The 24,787-nt window shown below is 39.0% G+C and overlaps 1 protein-coding gene across 1 annotated transcript; it reads right to left on the reverse strand.

Annotated features, from left to right (window-relative positions):
• Positions 1-658: 658 nt before the first annotated feature.
• On the reverse strand, positions 659-23,123 carry NAF1 (nuclear assembly factor 1 ribonucleoprotein). Its single transcript, XM_082482985.1, has 8 exons — positions 22,739-23,123; positions 20,145-20,283; positions 17,019-17,112; positions 13,812-13,894; positions 12,446-12,606; positions 9,849-9,900; positions 3,962-4,067; positions 659-1,356 (listed from the first exon to the last, which is right to left on the reverse strand). The coding sequence occupies exons 1-8, from the start codon at positions 23,074-23,076 to the stop codon at positions 932-934; spliced, it is 1,398 nt and encodes a 465-aa protein (XP_082339111.1). The 5' UTR covers positions 23,077-23,123; the 3' UTR covers positions 659-931.
• Positions 23,124-24,787: the final 1,664 nt, after the last annotated feature.

The raw sequence follows: 24,787 nt of genomic DNA on the forward strand, positions 1-24,787 counted from the left end.
AATCAAACAGCAATCTAGTACTATATGCATTTATTATACAAATTTAGACAAGGGAGTTCTGAAACGGGAAACTTTCTCTGCCTGGCAGGTCTGAGGACTTCTTCCTAGAAAGGCTGACTACGTGCTGTATGCATCTATGGGCATTTCTGCACTAGGGACAAAGACAAGCTCGAGAAGTTATGCTTGTTTGTAATTTCCCCATACAATGCAGTTTTACACCCTAAATTAACTGCAAAACATCTAATCGGTAAGTTGATCTTCCATAGCTATTGTAGGACCCTAAATCTGAGTAAGCTTATGTATTTAAGCTGCTGATCCAAATTCTGATCTAGCTACTCCAGCTATTTAAAAAAGCCCCTCCAGCTCCAGTCTTTCAGTTAATATTAAATTAACGCAATACTAAAAGTTGAATAACAGGAGTTTACACCTTATATACACAGTGGCAAACCTAGATTAAAGTTTAGGTGTCAGATTTTTAGTTTCCATGCAAGTAGGTTTCAAAATTTGCAGAAATTGAGGAAAATGGTTTAGCATAGCAATCTACAACCACCCTAAAATATTAAAATACCATCTATGCGACATATCTCATCACTATTAGACAGTAGTTACATAAACTCTTAAACTTATTACAAAATAGATTTCCACCACTACATAACATCTCCAAAAAGTTTTTATTTATCATCTTAAACTAGTAGATATTATAAAAATAAACTAATCTTTAATATTCAGTTATTTTTATCATAGTTTTCTTTTTTTGAATCAGAAAACATATATAGAAAAAAATAGTTTTGAACAGATGTCCAAAGGATCGTGAAACCATTTGTTCTATTGCTGCAGAAAAATAAAGCATCTCCAAAATAAGGGAACAGTCTTAGCACCCTGTTCTTCCTCCCTTTAAACTGCAATGCTCTGTATGCACATTTATGGAAACTTAGTAAGGCCTGAACTGAGAAGGATGGCTATCTGGAGGAGGTGGAGGAGGTGGCGGCAGAGGTGGCGGTGGCAAAAATGGGTACGAGGAGTTGTACGTGTTCGGGCCTGTCCAAATCATATTCAGATTTGAAGGTGGGAGGTGGAATTGATGCATCTCATTAACAGAACCAAAAACTGGAGGAGGAAACGGATACTGTTGCATCACCGGATCTTCTTTTCTATGAGGTTGTGGAAACACTGGAGATTCCTGATGGATTCTGTTGTCCGAAGAGTATAGCTGTGGTGGTCTTACTTGTGGTCTCAAAAAACCTGGAGGGCCTGACAGAGGAGGAAATGGATCCCTGGAGAACCCTCTGCCACGGTATCCCCTTGAGTAACTTGAAGCAGGCTGTTGCATTGACTGATGAAGTCCTTTATTCTCACCTTAAAAAAAAAACACAGCAAAAAGAAATGAAAAAACACACACAATTTTAGTATTCTTTTGGAAAGATTAAGTTTAGTGCTCACAAATCTTTCAAGATGAAGTCATAGAAATTCAAAAAGTAAGCTTATCAACAAATAATACTGGCAAATAATACATAAACAACAAAATAATACTGGCAAGTCTACTGTTTAGTAACTCATCTTGATTTATTAGAGTAATATAGGAAGAATGATCCTGAGGGTTGCAAATTCAGTCATTAAAAAAAGAAATTTCACTTTCTTCCCCTCCAGGCATTTTCATTTGTGTTAATGAATCACAGGAACAGTCAAACTGTGAGTATTTTGATTTAAAAGCAACACATTTTAAAAATGAAGATAAATCAACACTGCATCACACTGAAGTGGTATATAGGTTTCAGACCTGAGTTGATATTACTGCACAAACACAGGACACAAGAAATTATTCAAAGTCAAATTAATAAAATTAACTTACTCTATCAGAAAAAAGGCAGCCTGCACCCTTAGCCAATTAGCTTTCATCATTCATCTTTCAAAGATGAATTTTTCCCTGTACAGGTCACAGTAAGCATATATTTAAGGTTCAGAACAAATATACTGCCACTTTCTATATATACCATAAGAGCAATAAAGGGATAAGCACTATAAAATTAAGAACACTGAAATATTAAAAATGTTTCAAAGAGCTGTTAAGATATTCAAAAGGCTATAGAATTTAAACTAAAACATGATGTCCAAAGGATTTTAGGGCTACAAGCAAAAAGGTATTTAGGCACATATCTCTGAATAAAATCACTGGCTTTTAAGAACCTATATGGACCTAATCCTTGACACTAGACTACATAGAAACACTTTCACCTTTGAAAACCTAAGTCTAGAAAGGTAGTGGGATACCAACACTCCTACTCATTTTTACAGGGGGTTAGGACTTAGACTCCTTTGATGCATGCAGTCCTCTCAGAGGACTCAGTCAAAGTACTTGAGTGAGTATTTTTATTCTTTCTTCTCCTATCGAAGACTATAACAATGAGCCAATTTTAACACGCTCAGAGTTTTATGAAGATGCAACCAAGCAAAACTCCAGCTGAGACCGAGTTTGTGCCTCAATTTGTCAGACATCCTTGTTGTTGAATTCCACAGCCAAACTAAATTGCACACAATGTCAATTTATGCCACATTATTTACAGAAAACCACAGCAAATCATAACCCATACTCCCTTGACAGATTGAGACAAGTCCTCCCGTTGTGTTCTCAGTTAGGGAACATAGTTCAGTAACAGCCTCAGCAAGCCCTAGGCAAAGGCAGGTCTGCAATAAGGTGGCAGAATAAGGATACAGTGGAAAACATGCTGTATGCAAGACAAGCAGAAACTGGTAGAGAAAGTAACCATCAGCAATGAAGGGAAAATATGGCACAATTTAGACCCTTCCCTTAAGGGAGAACTGTCAAAACCGTAGGGCAAAAGCCAGTCCAAGAAAGATTGCAGCTTTATTTAAAGGTTACCTGGGAGGGAGGTACTGTACACAGAGTAAAATGGTTAACAGGATAGTTAATGACTTCCCCGATCAAGAGAAAACAGGTTCAGTGGGGCACAATGTCTCACAGCTTTACGAAGGAAGAGCAGCAAACTCACGGAAGGAGTCAGTTCAAGAAAATCAATGGGGGGAAGCACTGCGCTGCGGACAGTTGAAGCAACTTCGTATGTAAGCACCAGAGGAAGAGCGAAGGGGATGAGAGTCAGTACTACTGAAAGGCAGTGGTACAAAAAGCATGCAACAGAAGCAGACCAGTGAGAACAGAAAAACAGGGATGTGATTTAAATTATTCAACTAAAACGGCAACCAAAAAGCAAAAATTTTTGTCAGTAGAGAGGCATGAGAGAAGATAGGTTACTGCTAACAGAGCACAGGAACAGATCTGTCAACAGCAGCAGGAGAAAAGAAGCTGAAGAAGACTATGTATATTATAAAAAACTATACATAGTTTATGAAACTACTATAGGTTTGTTTATCTAATGGCCATGTTAGGTAAACAGAGAGGTTCTCAGTGGGCTACCAAAGTAGAGTTACTTTAAAGGAGTATTTATATGCCATGGATAAGGAAGAGCTTCCTTTTCAGATAGAGGAAAAAATTTCCCATCTAAGACTCGTATCTTCTTCCTGATCATCAAAAAAATGGGTTTCCAAAAATTGCACATGGCCTTCCTTTATCTTCTCCCTGCACTCAAAGGCTTAAGCTGAACTTGGGCCCAAATAACCTCTACTATAAGCAAGCTCAAACTCCAAAAGGTGGCATCTCTTCTATATCCTCACTGTCTGTCAGCTGACACTGTCGTAAAAGCCTTTGAATTTCCTCTGACAACTGTCCTGTTCCTATAATACTTCCCTTCCACAGTTTAATGGAAAAAAAACTTAATTTTCCTTTTAAAAAAAACTGAAGGACATAGCCACAAATTCCTGAATATAACTTTGAAAAGCACAGAAATACTGATTAAGTATATGAAAGCTCAATCATTAAGATAGATATCATTGTCTATTTCAAACTCAGTTTAACAGATAAAAGCATTCTCCCATAGCATTCACTCACTTGATGGATTTGTTTCTGATTTGAGTTTCTTCCTTCCTTGACTTTGAGGCTTCTTTTTCTTCTGTTTTGCCTCTCTTTCTTTTTCATCATCACTGAAATCCAAGGCCTGGTTAAAAAAAAGGAGAACAAAGCCATATAAAGACTGCACAGAGAACTTCAGTTCTAGCAATAAATCATTATTTAGAAAACAATCCATCCTGCAGTCAGCTTAGAAGAATATTAAAGCTGCACTTCCCTATTTTGCATTCAAAGTGCCATGGTGTGTTCAGCTGGCTTCTCAACACAATCAAAAACTTAACATTCCACAAATTTCTCATAAGACAATTATACAATACTCAGTTATTCCTTCTAATTTTCCTAAAAACAGCAACATTCAAGTACTGAACACAAATTTTTGATTGCCTAGATGCAAGAAAAAAAATTGGGACTCTGATGAAGCTGGCTAGTTATTGCCAAGAAAAAGCTTTCGAAGGGCAACCAAGACTTATCACAGTTGAACTACATTAAAAAAAAAAAAACTAGTCTGAAATTGTCACTAAATTGGAAATTTCTGTAGTATATTTAATAACACTGTTCCAGTTAAACTTGAAATAGCAATGTTATTCCACAGGAATTTTCAGCTTTGGAGAATGTTGTCATTTACAATAGATGCAATGTCACTGCAACATTTTGTTCCTGTTACACAAGGTTTTGCTACCTTTTGAATCCTAGCTTACATTTAGAATGAGGAAGTTATCAGTGACAGGAAAAAAAAAAAAATCTGTCAGTGTAATTAGTTCCCTGAAAAACAGCTTGGTCATACAACTTAAAGGTTTGTTCCCACCCTGCCCCTCCCAATTCTGAAAGGAAGGAGGTTTCTGCCTACTGATGTATCTCTATAGTACATACAAACATGGATCTCAAAAACACTGCACTAAAACAGTGCTAAAAAAGCCACATAAAAGTTAATTCTGAATACAACTATTTCTTTTTTTACCTAAGTGGATTATATTCTTACTCAAAAAAGCCCCAAGGAATACAACAAAATTATATATACCATGAAGTAAGATCTTTCACTAATTCCTGCTTTTTCTAAGGATTTCAATACACCATCCTCCGGTAGAGCAGAAATAACAAACAACAGGTACCTCCTGTTGCTAGCTAATTTCCATGTAACAGTCCATAAAAGTTGCCTCACAGAGAAATCAGAGTTATCTGCTCCTGCTAACCTTGCAGCATACAGATCACGCTTTGTCATCCCATGACCCTGAAGACAAGGCCAAGAGAGATTGTATTACTGAGCCTACAGTTAAGCTGGGCTAATTAGGAGCCTGTCAGAAAAGGAACACTTACCACATACCTTAAAGTAGCAAGCATAAAAGGCCTAACATGGATTAATTTAACATTCATACAAAAATAAGCTTCACAGTATCACAAGAACTGACTCCAGCAATTGCACGCAGTTTACTGCGGGAGCTGGCCAGAAAAGTTACCGAATCAGCTGCCAGCTGAGGGCTCTAAAAGATTCTGGCTGTAAGAGACAATTTCAAGCATCAGTAGCATTAAATTTAATCTGCACCCTTGTCAACAGCTATTACCTTCACAGCAAAAGCTACTTTCTCTCAGCTCATCAGCTGTCACAGTTTGGGTATCTTAGTGTAAACTCTAACTGCTAGAACTATCCAATGATTATTCTAATTAAGGATTACAAGATGTTAGATGTGGTGTTTTCTCCAAAATGGAACACACAGACATATCAAAGTCAAAACAGCCACAGAAACAAAGGTGTCTTAAAACGTAATCAAGTTTGCCCATCCTTACCATCACTGAGTTTGTTCAGGCTTCCTTCCTATAGTGAAGTACAGTAAACCTAAAGTTCCCCAGTATCATAATTAAAATTAACAGTATCATAAATAAAATTAAGAAAAATCATAAAAAATAAATACTAACTTTGGAAAAAGAAATGAATCTATACCTGCAGAAGACTTCACTGCTTGACCATATTTAGCCAAAGTTACTTAGCTTCCTACAAATCCACATCACACTTTTACAATCTCATACAGCTTTACAAATATGACTAAGAAACAAAAAGAAAAGCTCACTATCAGCCAATAAGCACATTTTGTATCATCATCACTAGAAAAATGTTTGATAAAAGAAAGCTAAGACTAGCCAAAAGTTTCTGAGTATACAGACTTTCAAAGCTCTATAGATCACATACCTACAGTCCAATTCCATGCACCACTGCTAATTCTCAAATGATCCTTTTCTGTGAGATGTGTCCCCAAGAAAGGAAGGCTATTTACAGTCAGAACTGATACACAAACATTCTTTGAGAGAAGTTAACACTGCTCAGCTCAGTTCCATTTGTGGGAAGGAAGGAAGAAAGAAAAAAAAAAAAAAAAAAAAAAAAAGGATTTCAAAATGCATCATCCTCACCATAGGGGAAAAAGCAACATTCTGGGCTGACAGACTGATGTGTCATTACAGGACCTATTTCCAAGCATCAAAAAGCTCATGTCACAACATCTCTCCTTCAAGCCAGAACAACTGGCCTGGGATAAGGACTGTGAATGCAAAGACTGATACTGTCCCTCACAGCATCCTTCTGGACAAGTTGTCTAACTGTGTGATGAGTGGGTTCATGGTGCACTGGGTGAAGAACAGGCTGAAGGGCAGAGCTCAAAGAGTTGTAGCAAATCCCTGGGGCTACATCTGGCTGGCAACCAGTCACCAGTGGTGTTCCTCCGGGTTCAAGTCTAGGGCCAGCTCTGTTCAACATATCAACAATCTGGAAACAGGAGTTGAATGCACCATTAGCAAGTTTGCTGATGATACTAAACTGGGAGGTGCTGTTGACTCTTAAGGGACAGGAGGCCTTGCAGAGGGATGTAGATAGATTGGAGCATTGGGCAATGATTAACTAATTTTAACAAGTCAAAATGCCAGATTCTGCACCTAGGACAGAGTAATGCTGGGCACAAGTATAAATTGGAGGGGGGGGAGTAGCTGGAGAGCAGTCCTGCAGAGAGGGACCTGCAGGTCCTGGTCGACAGCAGGCTCAGTATGAGTCGCAGTGTGCCCTGGCAGCCAAGAGGGCAAACCGCATTCTGGGGTGCATCAAACACTGCATAACCAGCCAGTCAAAAGAGGTGATTATCCCTCTGTACTCAGCGCTGGTGCAGCCTCATCTCAAGTATTGCATGCAGTTCTAGACCCCACAATTTAAGAAGGATATTCAGGTCCTTGAACGCATCCAGAGGAGGGCACCAAAGCCGGTGACAGGGCTGGAAGGCGTGAGCGGCTAAGGACTTTCGGCTTGTCTAGTTGGGAGAAAAGGAGGCTGAGGGGCAACCTCATCGCTCTCTGCAGCTTCCTGAGGAGGGGATGTGGAGAGGGAGGTGCTGAGCTCTTCTCCCTGGTATCCAGTGATAGGACACACGGGCATAGTTCAGAGTTGTGCCAGGGAAGATTTAGACTGGACATTAGGAAGCATTTCTTTACCGAGAGCATGGTCAAACACTGGAACAGATTTCCTAGAGAGGTGGTCGATACTCCAAGCTTGTCAGTGTTTAAGAGGCATTTGGACAACACCCTTAATACCACACTTCAGCTTTTGGTCAGCCCTGAATTGGACAGGAAGTTGGACTAGATAATCATTGTGGATTCCTTCCAAATGAAATAGTCTAGTCTAGTCTAAAAATTGTTTATTACAACACTAAAAAAAAAAAACACCTTTCCTACTTAATTATAGAGTAAGAAGCACCTACTATGCAGCTTAGAACTATTCCAACTATGCAAGCTTTTGGAATATTCAACACAAGCAGGTAGAGATCTTTTCAGGATACTATGGTAGACACAAGGCTTGTAGGAATTTCAGCTGTTTTCGATAAGATAGGCTTAAAGTAGAAATTGCAAGGAAAAGTGACTCAATTGTCGAGCTAAAAAAGAAATCTCATGAAAACACCTCAATAAAACTATCAGCCTTGTGATTCTTATTGAATCACAGTGACAGTGGACAAGGGAAGAGCAACCCATGCCATCTACCTGGACTTGTGCAAAGCGTTTGACACTGTCCCACACGATATCCTGGTCTCTAAATTGAAGAGATGGATTCGACAAGTAGACCACTCAGTGGATAAAGAACTGGCTGGACGGTCGCACTCCAAGAGTTGCGGTCAACAGCTCGATGTCCAAGTGGAGACCAGTGACAAGTGGCATTCCTCAGGGGTCGGTACTGGGGCCTGTACTATTCAACGTCTTTGTCAGCGACATGGACAGTGGGGTCGAGTGCACCCTCAGCAAGTTTGCAGACGATACCAAGCTGTTTGGCGAGGTAGACACGCTGGAGGGGAGGGATGACATCCAGAGGGACCTGGACAGGCTGGAGAAGCGGGACCAAGCCAACCTCATGCAGTTCAACAAGGCCAAGTGCAAGGTCCTACATGTGGGACAGGGCAATCCCAAGCACAAATACAGGCTCAGTGGGAAATGGCTGGAGAGCAGCCCTGAGGAGATGGACCTGGGGGTGCTGATTGACGAGAAGCTCAACATGAGCCAGCAATGTGCAATCGCAGCCCAGAAGGCCAACCGTATCCTGGGCTGCATCAGAAGGTGTGTGGCCAGCAGGTCAAAGGAGGTGATTCTGCCCCTCTACTCCACTCTTGTCAGACCCCACCTGGAGTACTGCATCCAGCTCTGGAGTCCCCAACATAAGAAGGACATGGACCTGCTGGAGCGTGTCCAGAGGAGAGCCACAAGGATGAACTGAGGGCTAGAGCACCTCTCCTACGAGGAGAGGCTGAAAGAGTTGGAGCTGTTCAGCCTGGAGAAGAGAAGGCTCTGGGGAGATCTTATTGCGGCCTTCCAGTACCTAAAGGGGGCCTACAGGAGAGCTGGGGAAGGACTTTTTGCTAGGGCATGTAGCAATAGGACAAGGGGGAATGGCTTTAAACTGGAAGAGGGCAGGTTCAGATTGAACATTAGGAAGAACTTTTTCACTTTGAGGGTGGTAAGGCACAGGAACAGGTTGCCCAGAGAGGTTGTTGAGGCCCCACCCCTGGAGGTGTTCAAGGCCAGGCTGGATGTGGCCATGGGCAACCTGGTCTAGTGGGAGGTGTCCCTGCCTATGGCAGGGGGATTGGAACTCGATCTTCAAGGTCCTTTCCAACCTAAACCATTCTATGATTCTATGAAATGTACAATTAGAGTGGAGTTAAGGAACACTGGACAGGAAGCCTAGCTGTCATTGAAGAAATCTTTGCAGATCCTACAGTAAATGATGTCAATGGTCATGAGGAGCTCTCACTTCTACATCATCCTGTATGACTGTCTTTGTGTAGAAGCAGCTCATCTCCTCTCATGAAACTAGTGTTTTGTAATAGCTAACAGTAGCGAAATCTTACTAAGGAACATTCAAAGAATGCAACAGAGGAGGTGTCAAGTTAATCTAACAGAGCAGAGAGCTTAAACACCCAAGTGGCCAGTTTGTAGAGTACTAGCAGGCCTTTAATGAAAATTGCTTGTGGCAAGGTAAAAGACAAAGCTGCAGTGAACGAACAGCAAGGACAAAAATTCCCTAGCAGAAGCAAAACTATTAGGTGAGGTAAAATTATTGCTACTTGAAGTTGAACATTCAGGTTGCCAAACACGTTCTAGAAGGACTAGAGGAACTGAAGATAAAGATATACATTTTCCCAATTGCAAAAAGCAGTAGAAAGAGACAGTACTCTCTACACTGACTGTGGCCTCTCCAAGAAAAGGATGACCTTCTTTTCAATGAAGAGGTACATCCAATTCTTGTCTGTGTAAAAAACCCAGGCTTGCTAATTAGTTACTCTGCACAGAAATTTTTCTACATATATACTGTGTAATCTAAAACAATAAACAAGAAAAACCCTATAGTTACTTCAGGTGGTGGTTCTTGGTCATTCTTCCAAGATGCATCTGAACCTTTTTCCCTAAAAGAAAACAAACCAATCATAAATTAGACAAGATGAAGCAAGATGGTGTAAGGAGGCTATGAAACATCTTGAGTCACGTAGTAGTAACATATTCCAGTTTAGAAATAATTTGCAAGAACTTTACTATAGCAAATAGAGTAACTCTTTCTTCAAGGTACCAAATCTCCTATACCAGGAGCTGCTTTGAAATAGGCATTCAGTTTTTAATGTTGTTTCTAAGTGAATAAAACTTCACTACATATGTCACCTGAAAAATCTTCCTACTTTGAGTGAAGATTGAACACTTCACACAGCTAATATTAAGCTTTGATCAATATTTTCTCAACATATCCTTTTAAACCAAAACTGCTTTGAACCTGAACTGAGGTAGTTCACTGCAACTTTCTTATACAGACTAACTGCTGACTACAGTCATAAGCTTTCTCATTCTTCTGGTTACAGAATACGTATCTCCAGTTAAAAGGGACAATGAACTAGTCTAGTAGGACACAGGCTTTAAGTATATCTATAGCAAAGAGAATTCGGAACCAAAAGAAACTTTAAGCTTGGCCTACAATTCTACTAATACAATGTTAGCTAGATAATTAGGTTTCACCTTCTGTTTCGTTGTAAATATAAAATTTCAGATTTTAATCCTGATTCCTTTCCTTTTCAAAGTACAATCACAGTTTTGAGTAGCAGTTCTAAAACTTTAAGCCTGTAATACTCCACAAGCTGGTCTGCGCACAGACTAACAAAAAGCAGAAAATAAAAATCATTGGTCATCAAAGTTGCAATCTGATAAGGTTCAAAACCCTTCTTGCAAAGCACTGACCAAAGCTTAACTTTCCTACTAACCACACCATCTTGATTTCTTTATATAGACGTTACAGCACAGATCAGAAATCAAAACTCTTTACCCTTTTTCAGTGACACCTACTTCGTAAAAAGGCAGCTTCAACAAATAATACCAATTGCCTCACTAAAGCTTAAGAACATTTACCAACAAAACTCAGAAATAAAATATTGTTTCAGTGAAATGCAACTTCAGTCACATTAATCAGAAATTATGGTTTATGTCAGATTACACAGGTGTTCACACTGGTCATTTTAATGCAGGGCAAGAAACTATGTCTGACGCACTGTTCAGCTGCGCTGGTAAGTCATGAAAGTGTGAAAAATCTTACCTAGTGTTCAATTTTGTACCATATATGATAGTAAAGTACTACCAAGTTCCCAAAACTAGTTGCAAAGCATGTTACAAACTAAAACATGAGTCTCACGTCTCAGATGCTGAGTACAGCACACAGTTATTGATGTGGTAAGCAGATGATTAAAGTCTGTGTAGTTACTGTGCTAAGCAACAAAGTTTAATGGCACAAATCAAAGACCAGCTGGCATCAAAATGCTGCAGAAAAACAAACAAGCAGCAGAGTGAGAAAGCGATCTATTTTGGTCTTCACTGAAAGGAAGAAAAATATGCTTCTTGCTTCCACAGAAATGGGAAAGGAGTGTGGGGGTGGGGTGGGTGGAAGACTCCTGTAGGCCTGGCCACACATGCATGACTAAAGAAAAAAAAAAATATTCAGTAGGAATACTGGCAGAGTTGTAATTAATGCAGACACCAATACTATAATTTTTTTCTGAATATAGTCAATAAGTCAATAATCCTAATACACAGAAACTAAATCACTTGTATGACAAAGGACTTTTTTAACCTAGTTATTTCAGACAATTATCCATCAATAGTTAGAACACTGTTGTATAGCAGTCATTTATTGTGCTTTATCTTTTATTCGGTATCTTTGAGAACACATCCTTTTAAATGGCAACGAGTCCTTTTCATACATGCTACTTTCCTCAGTCAGACTGGGATACACAAACTCTTACTGAGAAGTTTCTGAACATCATACTACATTGCCACTCAAATCCCTCCAGCCTCCCAAGTTTACAGCAGGTAATTTTCATATTATATATGAAAAAAAATTCATAATATATATTCATATATTATATTATATATGAAAATTACCTGCAAAATAGATTTATTGACAACTAAATTTCAGTTCTGGCCTTCTAACATTAAATAAAAATAGTAAATAAATAAAAATGTGTTCAGAACTCAAACAAGTTTATTATAAGTTATGAAACTAAACAAGAATCTGAAGAACAACAAGATCTGGGAAGTTCAGCTTTCAAAACCGATGTATGTGTATGCATGTGAGAGGCTGTGGGGGAGGGAAGTATCAATGAATTTTTTTTCTAGTTATGATATTTTAGGTAACAGCAACATGAAAAGAAAGCAAGCTTAATATATTAAATTGAATCAGAAGCTACTAAACTTTAGTAATTATAACACTTTAGAAGCTTGTAGTTTGCAGCTACTCTGAAAGGCAAAACAGTACAACCTCGTTATTACAACACAATTGAGAGTACCTAAAAAAAGAGAAGTTTTAGTGCCAAGCTTAGTCCTACAGTTTCTCACTCAAGGCTAAACTAAAAATACAAAATTAAAGTTATGTTAAAAAATACATTATAACCAGATTAGAAAAGTAGTCAGACTCACTGTTTTAGTTTCTCTGCAAATATATACTGGGTGAAGTCTTCCACTGATGGTGCAAAATACATGCTATCTTGCACATTAATACCTTTTGCTTTGATGTGCTCAGAGCTGTTAAATCTTAACACATAAAAGGGATGTAAAACAGGACCAAATATCTCAAATATCTGAAACACAAACAATATTAAAATGCTTAAATAAATCACCAAGAGCAGGTAGCTAATTTCATTGTAGACAACTGTGAAGTTTTCAGACGCTTTCTATTTAAGAAGTTTGACATATTTTCAAAATGCAGCATCCAATACGGTTATTTCCTTGCTGTAGTTTTATTACCACATTTTGTTTGACAGTATATTTCCTCAGCTACCTTTTAAGATATAATGTGGAAAAGTAAGTTTTCTCACATGTTGATGTTGCCTTTGCATACCCAACTGCACTGCTTTCACTGTCTACTTCCTCTACTTTAGCAATCTTCCCTTTTGTCAGATCTCTATTATTCTCTCTCTGTTACGCTTTCAAATGTCTTACACCTGGAACAATCTCCTCATCATTTATACCTCAAAGTTCATCTTTACAAGACATCTTTACGTCACTTCCCCTATCTGTTCCCCAACTCTGTAGAGAGCAGAGAATTCTGAGATGTTGTACAAAACATCTGCAATTTCAGGCTGAGGTTTTTTGTTTCACTTACATCTAGCATTCAAAGATAATTATAGTAGTAACTGTTCTAGATGACAGTTTTCCTTTCCCAGAAAACATACAAAATTCAATGCAATACCCCTCTCAGCAAACATACTTCCATAAAGCACATGCTGGCTGGAACAGTAGAGCACAGATATGTAAACATTCCCCATATTTCCTGAAACTTGGTTCTAATTTCTCCAATCTTTGCCCTCAACTCCTGGCAATAAAAGAGCACAGCCTGTTATTCAAGACATTATACATGTAAAATAGAATCACAGAATTGTCTAGGTTGGAAGAGACCCTTGGGATCATCGAGTCCAACCATCTACCCTACTCTACAAAGTTCTCCCCTACACCATATCCCCCAACACCACATCTAAACGTCTCTTAAACACATCCAGGAATGTGAAAGCAACATCTCCCTCTCCACAAGCACTCTCATAAAATAGTGGAAACTCACCACGCATTGTAATTCGGTAAGGATGCAATGAATTCCAGGTTAGGAATTCTTGAGATTAAAAAAAAAAAAAAAAAAAAAGATGACTACAGCAAAAGTCAAAAGCACAAAGAAAAACTACATATCAAGGAAACATATTTCATTTAGTTGACTTCAACACTACTTGTTGGAACATAAAATAATACTTTGAATTTTATATTAGAATAAGAGGGTTTTATGCTTTACACACACCTTTCCTGCTGCTTGTCGATCTTCTTTAAAAATTATACTTTCCTCATTTACTGGAGGTAGGCCTCTCAGTGATTCAATTATTACTAAAATGGAAAAAAAAAATCAATTAGAACTTTATGTTTCAATAGCAGTATGTAGTTAATTGCAGAGAAAATTAACAAACCACAGTATTATTTGTCTACTAAAGTTCACAGAGCTTCGTCTGGAAGTTCTTGAGCAAACACTAAACTACAAGTGGACTCCCCACCTCCTGTGATACAAGTGGTAACATTAACATTTGTTTACAAAATTATTGTTCTCTAGGGTGGAGAAAGAAGAGACCAAATGACAGGTACAACTGAGAAGTCTGAGATACGAATGTGTGAGATACCTCTTGTATTTACCCAGGATGTTTCTTAACTAAACGCACAGCGGCAATAACCTGGGGTGGTTTTGAGTGCAGATGCACATGTATATTCTGCCTTCTTAGTATTCCAAACGAACTTCTCCTTGCAAAAAAAAAACAATGGAGATAGCTATTTGTTATAGCTTCCTCTAATAAGCCATAAGAACCAGAGAGGAACACAAAAGATGTCTGGCAGTCCAGTCACAGTAGCAACTGGTGATGCCATTTATGTACACAGACACACAATTTAAAATATATTTCTGCTATTTGATGTCATATAATAGTCTCTACTACATTTGGGCCTAATCCATGATTAATGATGGTACAAGTGGTCAGAGCGAGCAAGTCATGGGCCTAATCCATGATTAATGATGGTACGAGTGGTCAGAGCGAGCAAGTCATTCTAGTAGCTCAAAATATGAAATCTTAACACTTAGTATACACAATTTGATATACAGGCTACTTCATTTTTAGGTTTTCCAGATTCAGAGACATAAAAATCTTATTCTTTACTGGAATTGTTAAAGAAGTTCACATTTGTTGCTTTAGTCTCCAGAAATACCATGTCTTCCTTCACATTCAGTAGGCATTATGCTTAAAGCTGTCAATACAGAGGTGTAGCAGCATTACACTCAAAAAGTCTGATTCTGAAGTTTCGTGGTTTGGGTAATCCCAAATGTGGGTTTGGTAATCTTTTCTACCTCTAAAACAGCAGAACGCTCCCTTAAGCATTCTCAGTGCCTCTCCACCATATACAGTCACTCAAGCACTTAGCATCACTCAGACTCCAACAAAAACTAACAAGATTATTACTGCTAAACTTACATAACAGGACTTAAAGCAATAAACATCTCAAGCTAAAACTCCAGCTTTGCTACTACTTCAATCTGCAAACACCTTATGACATGCCAAGCAAGCCTGTTACAATGCTACAGGCTTAACAGTTCACTGAATTTCAAAAGAAGCTAATCAGTTGATTTTGTGTCTACCTATAAGATAAAATATACAGTGAAAGAATCTAATGTGTTGCTTAACCCTCATAAGAAATATACCTTAGCCAAAAAAAAAAACCAAAAACACCAACAAAAATCCCAAAATAGTATTTGTGATTTCCAAACGAGACCTCAACTACCCTCATACTAGATACAAACCTGGTATACACAGGTATCAATTTAATTCAAAAATCAAAAACCAACCCACAATTAGCTGGCAGAGTCCCTAATATGGCCACAAATCAGTTGAAATTGAGGCCACACAGACACCTGTTTCCAGAAGAACTGAAAAGAAATGAAAACATATAGAAAAAGGAAGACAGAAAGCAAGGTACCAAAAGCAGAAAAGTAACATGGATATCCTGGGGCTTTATTCCATCCTTACATCCTTAGTCCATTTTCTAACTTTCACCAACCAATCTAAATTCAACACCATATATTTCAGTTACACAGAGCAGAATACAGACTCAATAATTCATCTATCAGTAAACTGATGGGATTTGAAATGGTTATACATACCAAGAAGGAATAGAAATTAAGGACAGTTTTAAAAGCTGAAGTCTTTAAAAACAGCTTTGTTTAAACATTCACATACTAATAATTGCAAACTATGATTCAACCATTTCTCTTTTAACTTATTTTCGAACTATCATTTTAGCTGAAAACAGCCTTTTTGAAAAGTGCCTATTATTATCAATAAGCAAGAAAAGGCAAAGTAGAACAGAAGAACAATGACCAGATTATACCTTCCACTCTCTCAAGCCAGCTTTCTGCACATGAATGAAATAAAATCTAACTCTAAACCAACAACAAAAATACTGTAAAGGAATTGCCTGTATTACCTGAAGTCTCTTACAATAAAAGAAAATTTAATAGGAAAGGCGATTTGCTTTAATTCTTTTGTACCCACTCAACATAAATACCTGACCTCCAAAATTAAACTTAATTTCTAATTTTCAAAAGCAAATTGCATTGAAAGCAGTTCAAGCAGAATGGAACACTTGAAATAAGCTGAAATACAAATATACTATGGATATTTTATTAATACTGGCTTCAGCAAAACTTTGATTTCACATATCAAAACCTGACATCCCAGATAGATCTGAAAGGATCCCTAAATGCCTATCACCTGCAGTTAAGCTTACATCAATTGTATGTCTCAATCCCATTAAGCTTACCCTCCAGGACCTATAAATCATGTTAGCCATGCTGTCCTATGACTGCTGACACCGGCAGCTTGTATTTGGTCAAGGTACCAGAAGTGGGATGAATTAAAAAAAAAAAAAAAAAAAAGAAAAAAAAAAAACAGGAACGAACATCATACACAATATACCAATTACCCAATAAGCACTGTTACACTGGCTAAAGAAACAAGTCTTTTTACTGTCCTCTTATATTAACAAGCAAGCACTTGCAACTGCATTGTACTGCATCTGTGCTTTCAGTTACGCACCTCCTGTATCTTCAGAGATAATTCAAATATAGGATATACAACTGGAAGATTTCTTAAAATACTGAAACTGTTCAACCTTATTGTTGCCAGAACTAAGATAAAGATCATAATACACAGTATTTTAATGAAAAAAATTAGAACATGAAAGTCACACAAAAACACATGCACAATAGTTGTAGTATCTTAATCTTTAAAAGATGCAAGCCAACTAAAAGGGAATTCAACACAAACATCATTTGGTAGTCTGAGTTCTCAATCAGCAACCCGCTACCCCCTGAAATAGAATGCTGCGTTGAGGGAACAGTTAAGTACACAATTAATGTAGAGGTATACAGAAAATATTTTAATTAAAAACAGAGCAAACATCTCTTGCCTACCTAACTGCTCAATGATGCTGGAAACTGTCCCAAAGAGCTTCAGTTCAACATCATCAGGCAGAATTATTGATAAGTCTTCAACAGGAGGCAGTTCCTGAAAATATCAAGTCTATGTTCAGAATATAGTCTCATCACACTAATACATTCATCACTTTGGTGCTGCATAAATTTGACAGTCACAAAAGCCTCCTAGCATTTAGAAGATTTAATACAAAAAAAAAAAATATCTAGTTTGATTTGTCTCTTTCAGAATAATTCTAAATTAATTCATCGTGGGGGAATGTCACTTTTGAAGACAACTTTTCTACTGAGGTGCTACTCTACATATTTCCATTGCAACTAAAGTAGAAGCCAATTTTATTCAACTGGAGAAAACCAACAACTGATAGACATTTTGTTCATTTTTTTGAACTTTCAAGTTAGATAAATTAAGTTCAATGTACAACACAATAATCAGTAATGAAAAAAAGCCAGCTTGTAACCACATTCAATGCATGACAGAAGAAAAACGTACAGAGATTAAATAGCATGAAATACACCAGATATGTATCATCTGATTCGACAAAATGATGCCTGTCCATTTATGCCATGACTCAGACCATTATAGAAGATGTAAAGATCACAACAACCTATACAAAGAAAATTACTTTTAGCTGTAAGTTGTATTTGATACACAAGAGGATAATCATAGAGAACATTTTTGAAAAAAAAAACCACCAAACTTCAGATATATAAATGAGTACTGCACAAACAATATTCAAATTAAACTTTTTCCTCAAACGTAAGCATCAAAATCTGCTATCAAAGGCTGGTAAACACTGAACTCATCATCTACCTCATTTTTACATTTACTCATAAACTAAAATTTCTATGTATATACTATACTGCTGTGAATTCAATATGAACTATGCAAAATGCAAGGTAAAGACACATAGAGTAAGAATTATCTTTAAATTCAACATCTGAATTTGGATGCGGAGTCTAAATCTTAGCACTAAACTGTACTTTTAAAGGCCACCACCAGAAATAAAATCCCTCTCCAATAGAGGAATCTTATCCTGTCTTATCAAAACTTCACCTGATAATCTTCACTCTTAACAAAAGTGCTTGGCAAAGGCTTCTAGAGCAACTCAAAGACCAAACAGAGGCCAAGACTTTCCCAGATTATATAATATAGCATTAAAGTCAAGACACAAATTCAGATAGAAACACCACAACCTTCTACAGGGCAATAAGTTTTCCAACATTTGCCAACTTCACTGCTAAGAATTAACTAAGTCATGGACGCCAGAACAAGTCAAAGGCTAAAGACCAGAAGGAATAAAGCCAAGATTTTGATCATAAGTCTCAAATTGGTAAATGGTACCACCTGTCATACTCTATACAATATCTGCCAATCCTACACTTCAAAGGAGGAGGTTTCTAAAATAGTTCCACTAACACTCTTTAATATGTGCACATTTTTTCTACTAAGCACACAGTTAAATACTTTGTTTAATTTTTCATTTTATCTTTGACCCATGCTTTAGCAAGCTAGCTATTATTTGGGACTTTTTAACAGATACATTTTAATTTTCAAATTAAAATAGACTAATTCTATTACTATAGAATGTCTTAGTACAAGATACAGTAAATAACGTAGTTGCTAGAAATTTGGTTCCTACTATCACTGGCAAAAAGCTATAGCCTTGCTGAACTAATGAAATTAATCAGGCCCGTACTTGAAAGGAAGACAATATTTTGTACACACTTGGAGCCAAAGCTAATAAGCTAATGAGACAAAAGAGCAGACCAACAAAGCATTTTCAGACTATTATGAATTTTATTTAAATAAATAATTTAGATAAAAGGTAAATAAAACCTGATAAGTATATCTATTTGAGCAAGGATTTTCATTCAAAAGTCCAGTGCTGTAAAAAACATATCGTCATAGAAGCACTTATAATGGTTCTACTATTAAACATGCTTCAAAACAAAGTGCATGTAAGCAGGAATTGCTCTGATGTTTTACTCCTTCAGAACACAACATTATGTTTGTTTCTCAATCTTTGATTAATTTCAGGGATAAAAGAATATCCTAAGAGCTTTTCTTTACTCCAAGCGTCTCCACAGAGCAATAGTTTAGGAATTAACAACATAATCCCATCTCCTGTTGTTGCTACTACTAACGCGTGCCAAAGCATCAGCCTTTGCAGACAGTTATCTAGCACTTCATTACAAATGCTCACAGAGCAGTGAAGCAAAGGTAAATTTATCTGCTCTTCAGAGGTTCTTCTTCTCTACCTTTCTAATAATTTCTTGTACCCTTCACTGGATTTGTTTCTCATTCCAGAAAGCATTTTTTATGAAGGGGAGAGATGTACAGAATAACAGATAAACATATACTGTTAGTGTAAATTGACATTACAGTGTTGGATTATCCTTTTATTTGCAATACATTACAAATGATGTATAGCTAATCATCCATTAGCAGACTATTACTAAAACTCATTCCTTTCAAACCTCTTAATTTTGAGATAATAAGGAATAATGGCAGCAATACTTAATGAATGTGTTATTTATGAGAACCAAAAGCAAAATACAGTATCTTGATGTAAATTAAGGTTCTGATCCGCAATACATAAAACAGTGCTGTAACAGAAATTGCAGAATAAAATAAATACAAACCACTTCCATGACCACTTTAATAATTTTGCTTAAGTGAGCAGAGGCAATGCAATTTGAACCTCTGGAAGGCTTAATACAACATTTGAAATTTTTACCTCAAGGCTAAACATATTTGAAATATGTCTCACACAGAGAAAGGATGATGAAAACCTGCACTATACCAAAACCTAAAAATGTACTAAAATATCCAGGATTTTATCCAGAAGTTTGTTTTCGTTGATTACTACTATGATTTGATACAAATATGAACCTAACATAAGTTGTGAACCTCACTTCAGAGTGGCCTTAGTATACCGAAAACTAAGACATTTCAAGTTATTAACTGTGTTGCATACCTGAGCTAGTGTAAAAACATACATTCAATCACTAGGTATTGCAATGGCTTAAAAATGTATGACGTTAAAATATTTTAAGTTGGGTTACTAGAAAAAGGTTTAAACGACAACACATTGTGCTTACATCAATAGGCAGCTCATCTTTTGTTTTAACACAGTAAGGTCTGTTATCCTTCTCATTTGGATGTTCATCTTCATCAGATACTGTTGAAGGAGAACACGAAGAGGAGGATGTAGTTGATGAACTATCTGAATCCGTATCACTGAAAAAAACAAACATGGGAGTTAGAATATAGACTTCTACATTACAGATAAAAAGAGTGGCTAGATTATACATTACTCAAATACCTTTGGGCACCAGATACGTTTTTCTTAACTGTATACATTTGTATACAGAAAAACAGCAATCTTTTCTGAACCTACAAGTCACCAGACGAGATCATTAAAAAAAAAAAAAAAAAAAAAATCTGAAAAAAGGTATTTGGCAGTTCAGAGCAAATGCTAACAACTACAATGGCTTGCTTGGCTTCCCACTGTTTCGCTGTTGATTGGTGAATGTGGCATGACAGCAATCACCTCTTTAAGTTCACCTAGTCCAGTTTCTTGCACCAGCTACCCCATGCAAAAGTCCAGCACCAGCACAACTCCCTCTGTCAGACATACATGATAATCACAGTTTTAGACCTGCACTTCATTGGTTTGTAAGTGAAATAAGATATTAGAGTCACAGGATGATCACTTCAGTATAGTACCTAGAATAATACAGCCAAATTAGGACCATGATGTCTATGCACTATCAGCATATTTCCATTTTATGCACCACTTAAACTCCCAGTATCGACCATCATTTGACCTAACTGGGCACAAAAGAAATTATGAAAGATAATACATCAAGCTACCTGTTATAACTCACAGTCACTCTTTTGTACAATCCCAGTATTAGCATAAAGATAAGCGAAAGTCAAGAAAATACTTATTCCAAGCAATGCACCTTGCACTATGAAGGTAAAAAAAATATCCAATTTTTGCAGATAAAAGAAATTAGTTTCGTAATTCATGGCCTGTTTAAATTTCCCTAGTACATATTCACACAGATTAGTAATTTAATTTTTCCTCACTGGCACATGCATGAGAGATGTTTATTGTCTTAGGCTCTTAATATTTCAAGTAAAGAGCACAGTAAGAAGCCAGTCCTTATTCATGTCAACATGTTCCTTTCAGCAAAAGTCTAAGTTCTTGAAGAACTGGTGGAAGAAACAAACGTGTGGAGCAATTGATCCTGGTGACTGAAAAAACATGTTACAAACCTTACACAAAAATACACTGAGACAAGCAAACTTTTGTAAAACTGCATCTATCCTTTCTTACCTTATCTGTCCATTAACAAAGTAGCATTTAGAAAGAAAGTGATAAATAACGTATAAAAAACACTTCCTTCTAGATTCTTTGGTACTACATTGTCTCCTTCACAAGCAACCGGATAGCTTTCAATTATCTGTTGCTATGGGTTTTTTTCCCAATGAATGCTGATAGGAAAGACAACAAATAAGAGCACCTCTCCGAATAAACCTTTTGAAAAAGCCAAATAAGGACTTCTTAGAACCAAATCAACATAGCAGAAAGACAAAAGTCAGTCCGGCCACCAGAGACCAATCAGTGGAGGGAGGGAAAAAAAAAAAAAGGAAGAAAGAAGTTTGAAATACATGTAGTCAACTAAGTAAGTTAAAGCTATCAAAATTTTGTCTTTTAATATTCATCTGAACATCAGCACAACAGATTTTGGAAGCAAAAGACTAAAGGTGAAGCCCCTGCCATAGGTCAGGAATTTCGCTCTCCATCACTTTGGGATTTTCTAGGAAAACTTTTAACTGAGCAAACAAAGTATTTCCGAAGTTAAGTTTTAACCCACTAACTGTTAATAAAGCTCAGTACCTTCTTTTTAAGAGGAGATCCTTAAACTTCATTTCAGCTTTCACTAGTTAGAAGGAGAACATATACATCTCTCTGCAATGGCCCAAAAAGAAAACGCAAAACTCACTGAAACTGACAACGTGTGCAGGCTTTGCAGACTGAAACAGAGCCCCATCTAACCAAGGTTACCTTTCACCAACTATACTGAACACTAAGGCACAGATGCAGTACAAGATGGAACCTTTTACAAAAAACATACAGGTTGAGAATGAGCTTTTCCATCTAGATGCGAACATTAGAGCATGAGTTAAGATCTGCAGACTCTTTACCTTGAATCCTACATTCAGTTTTTTTCAACAATAACACTGCAGGGATGTTGCCACAAGTGATGTAGGTGCACTCTGGGAGGATCATGTCAAACCAGACATTCAAAGGATCACGGTGGCCCAACCAACCATGGTGCTCAACAGGCCGCCACCACCAAACTCATGTTTTCATTAAATCCTACACCCTTACAGTCATTGTTTTGGAGGCTTATTAATTCAACAGTAAAACTCCAAGTGAAACATAACAGAACATATCATCTACAATGCGACAGAGAAGACTACAGAAGCTGAAACACCGGGGCGGGGGATAGGGGCGGACTCGGGCACCTCTCTCGCATAGCGCTGAGCCGTAGGACCCGCACCGCGGGCCCACACTCGCCGCCGCCCGAGAGGCCTCAGTGAGGAAAAGGGCGACCCGCGAAGAGCGACGCGCCCCCCTCTCCCCGCGGCCCAGCCCCGCGGCCGCCAGGGCTAAACCCACCTGTCCGAGTCCGACGAGGGGGGGGCGGCGGCGGCGGCAGTAGGCCCGCTGGGACTCGCAGGCGGCGGCGGGGCCTGGTCTTCCCCGCCGCCCTCCCGGGGGCTCGGAGGGTTCGGCGCCCCCTCCGTGCTCATCGCTTGCTCCGCGGCCGGCTCCCCCTCCGCGGCCGGCTCCCCCTCCGCGGCCGGCTCCCCCTCCGCGGCCGGCTCCCCTTCCGCGGCCGGCTCCCCTTCCGCGGCCGGCTCCCCTTCCGCGGCCGGCTCCCCTTCCGCGGCCGGCGCCGGGCCGGCGGTGCCGGGTTCAAACGCCAGAGCCTCCATCCGCGCCACCACTTCCATCTCGGCACCGGCGGCACGCGCCCCACGCCGCGCCAGGCGATCGTGACCCCGCCCCCAACCAGACGGCACTTCCGGTTGCCCCGAACGCCCGTGCCCCGACGCGCTAGGGTTGCCTGGGGGCCCGCTGAGGAGCAAGGGCGCATGCGTGGGGCGGAGGGGCGGGGCCTCGGGTGACGTGACGGGACGCGACGCAACGCAACGCGACGCAACGCAGTGGGAGAGCGCGAAGCGTGGCGGGTAGGTGGGTGTGTGTCGCTGCAGTGTGACCGGTACTGTGGCGATACCTCAGTTGTCAGCTGTAACCCGACAGTAATAGCTGCAAAACCTAACCGTGTCCTTAACATCACCAAGACGCTCTCCACAACATAAATTGTCCACGTGTGTGCAAGGTTCGCCATCAATACCCACCCCTTTGGGGCCTGAGGGCCTTTGGGGCCATGTCCCATGCCGCATGGGGCAGCCCACTGGTGGTGTGGTCCTTTCTCGTGGTGTTGCCTTGCAGTTAGAATTTTAGCCGTTTTTGTTTGCATTAAAGTTGTTAGCATCAAGGTTAGGCGTGTTAACCGTTCTTGGCCAGATGGTTGGCCTTAGGGATGTTTCTTCACAAGTTTCTGGGCTAATTAGTAGAGGAACTTTCTGAGACGTTCTCATGGATGACAAGGATTCTATCCTTGGGTCTATGAGAAAACACCTAATCAAGGAAAGCAAGTATTGTTGTCTTTGCAGTAAAACATCCTGGAGCAGATGAGCGTATGAACCTCAAGGGTGCCACTAATCTACCATGTTTTGAAAGGCCTGGCCAACTTGGCAGAAAAGTGAAAATTCTGGATATCCTAAGCTGAACTATCTTCATTTAGTATTATTACTAAAAATCACGCCCATAGGGGAGGAAGACCCTTGCACAGGTGGAGACCCTTCCCTTATGCAGGTGCAATAGCTGAAGAGAATGACATAACAAATATTAACAAATATTATAATCCTATGTAAATTACTATCCAATCATTGTAACTGCGAGTGTGCTACCTTGTAATTTTTCATGTATAAATACGAGGAGAAAACCAGCACGGGGTGTGCGTGATTTGTGGAAATATTCCACCATGCACCCTGGCCAGAATAAAGCAATGTCGCCTCTCTAAACGTAGTCCCTGTGTTTCGGGAGAATCGGGACTTAGACCTCTTCTACAGATAACACTGGCACCCAGGGATTGGGCCATACGTGGTATCCTCTCCTGTAGGAGAGAAGGGAGGAATTCCCCCCACCCCCCCGCAGCTTCTCTGTATTTGGGGTCTTAAAGCTTCTCCCCATGGCAATAACTCAGGAGACACTACAGGTGTCTTCTGAACACAATTTATCCACGGGTGTCACTCCCCACTCAGAAAAAAGAGGTGGGGAAGTAACTCAGATTCGCAAATCCCCAGTGGTGCGGACTAAGGTGAGACAACTGTCAAGGTCCGTACAAAAACATTTATCATATTCCCACAGTAATTAATACATGTTTCAACTAGGTCCACGATAAAGGGTTAGGTATATAACAAATTATTGCAAGTGGTAAAACAAATTATGGCAAGCTGTAAGGTACGCCTTGCGTTACTTCACAATTCTAAGGGGAAAGAGAAATGGAGGGAGGGAGAGAGAGACAAAGTGTGATAAAGAGCTCACTGGTCCTGCTTGCAGCGTTGGTCCTGCCAAGGGGGGTCTCTGGTTCATAGG

Source organism: Vanellus vanellus (assembly GCF_965231255.1).
Source record: "Vanellus vanellus genome assembly, chromosome: 4".
In the NCBI taxonomy this organism is placed as follows: Eukaryota; Metazoa; Chordata; class Aves; order Charadriiformes; family Charadriidae; genus Vanellus; species Vanellus vanellus.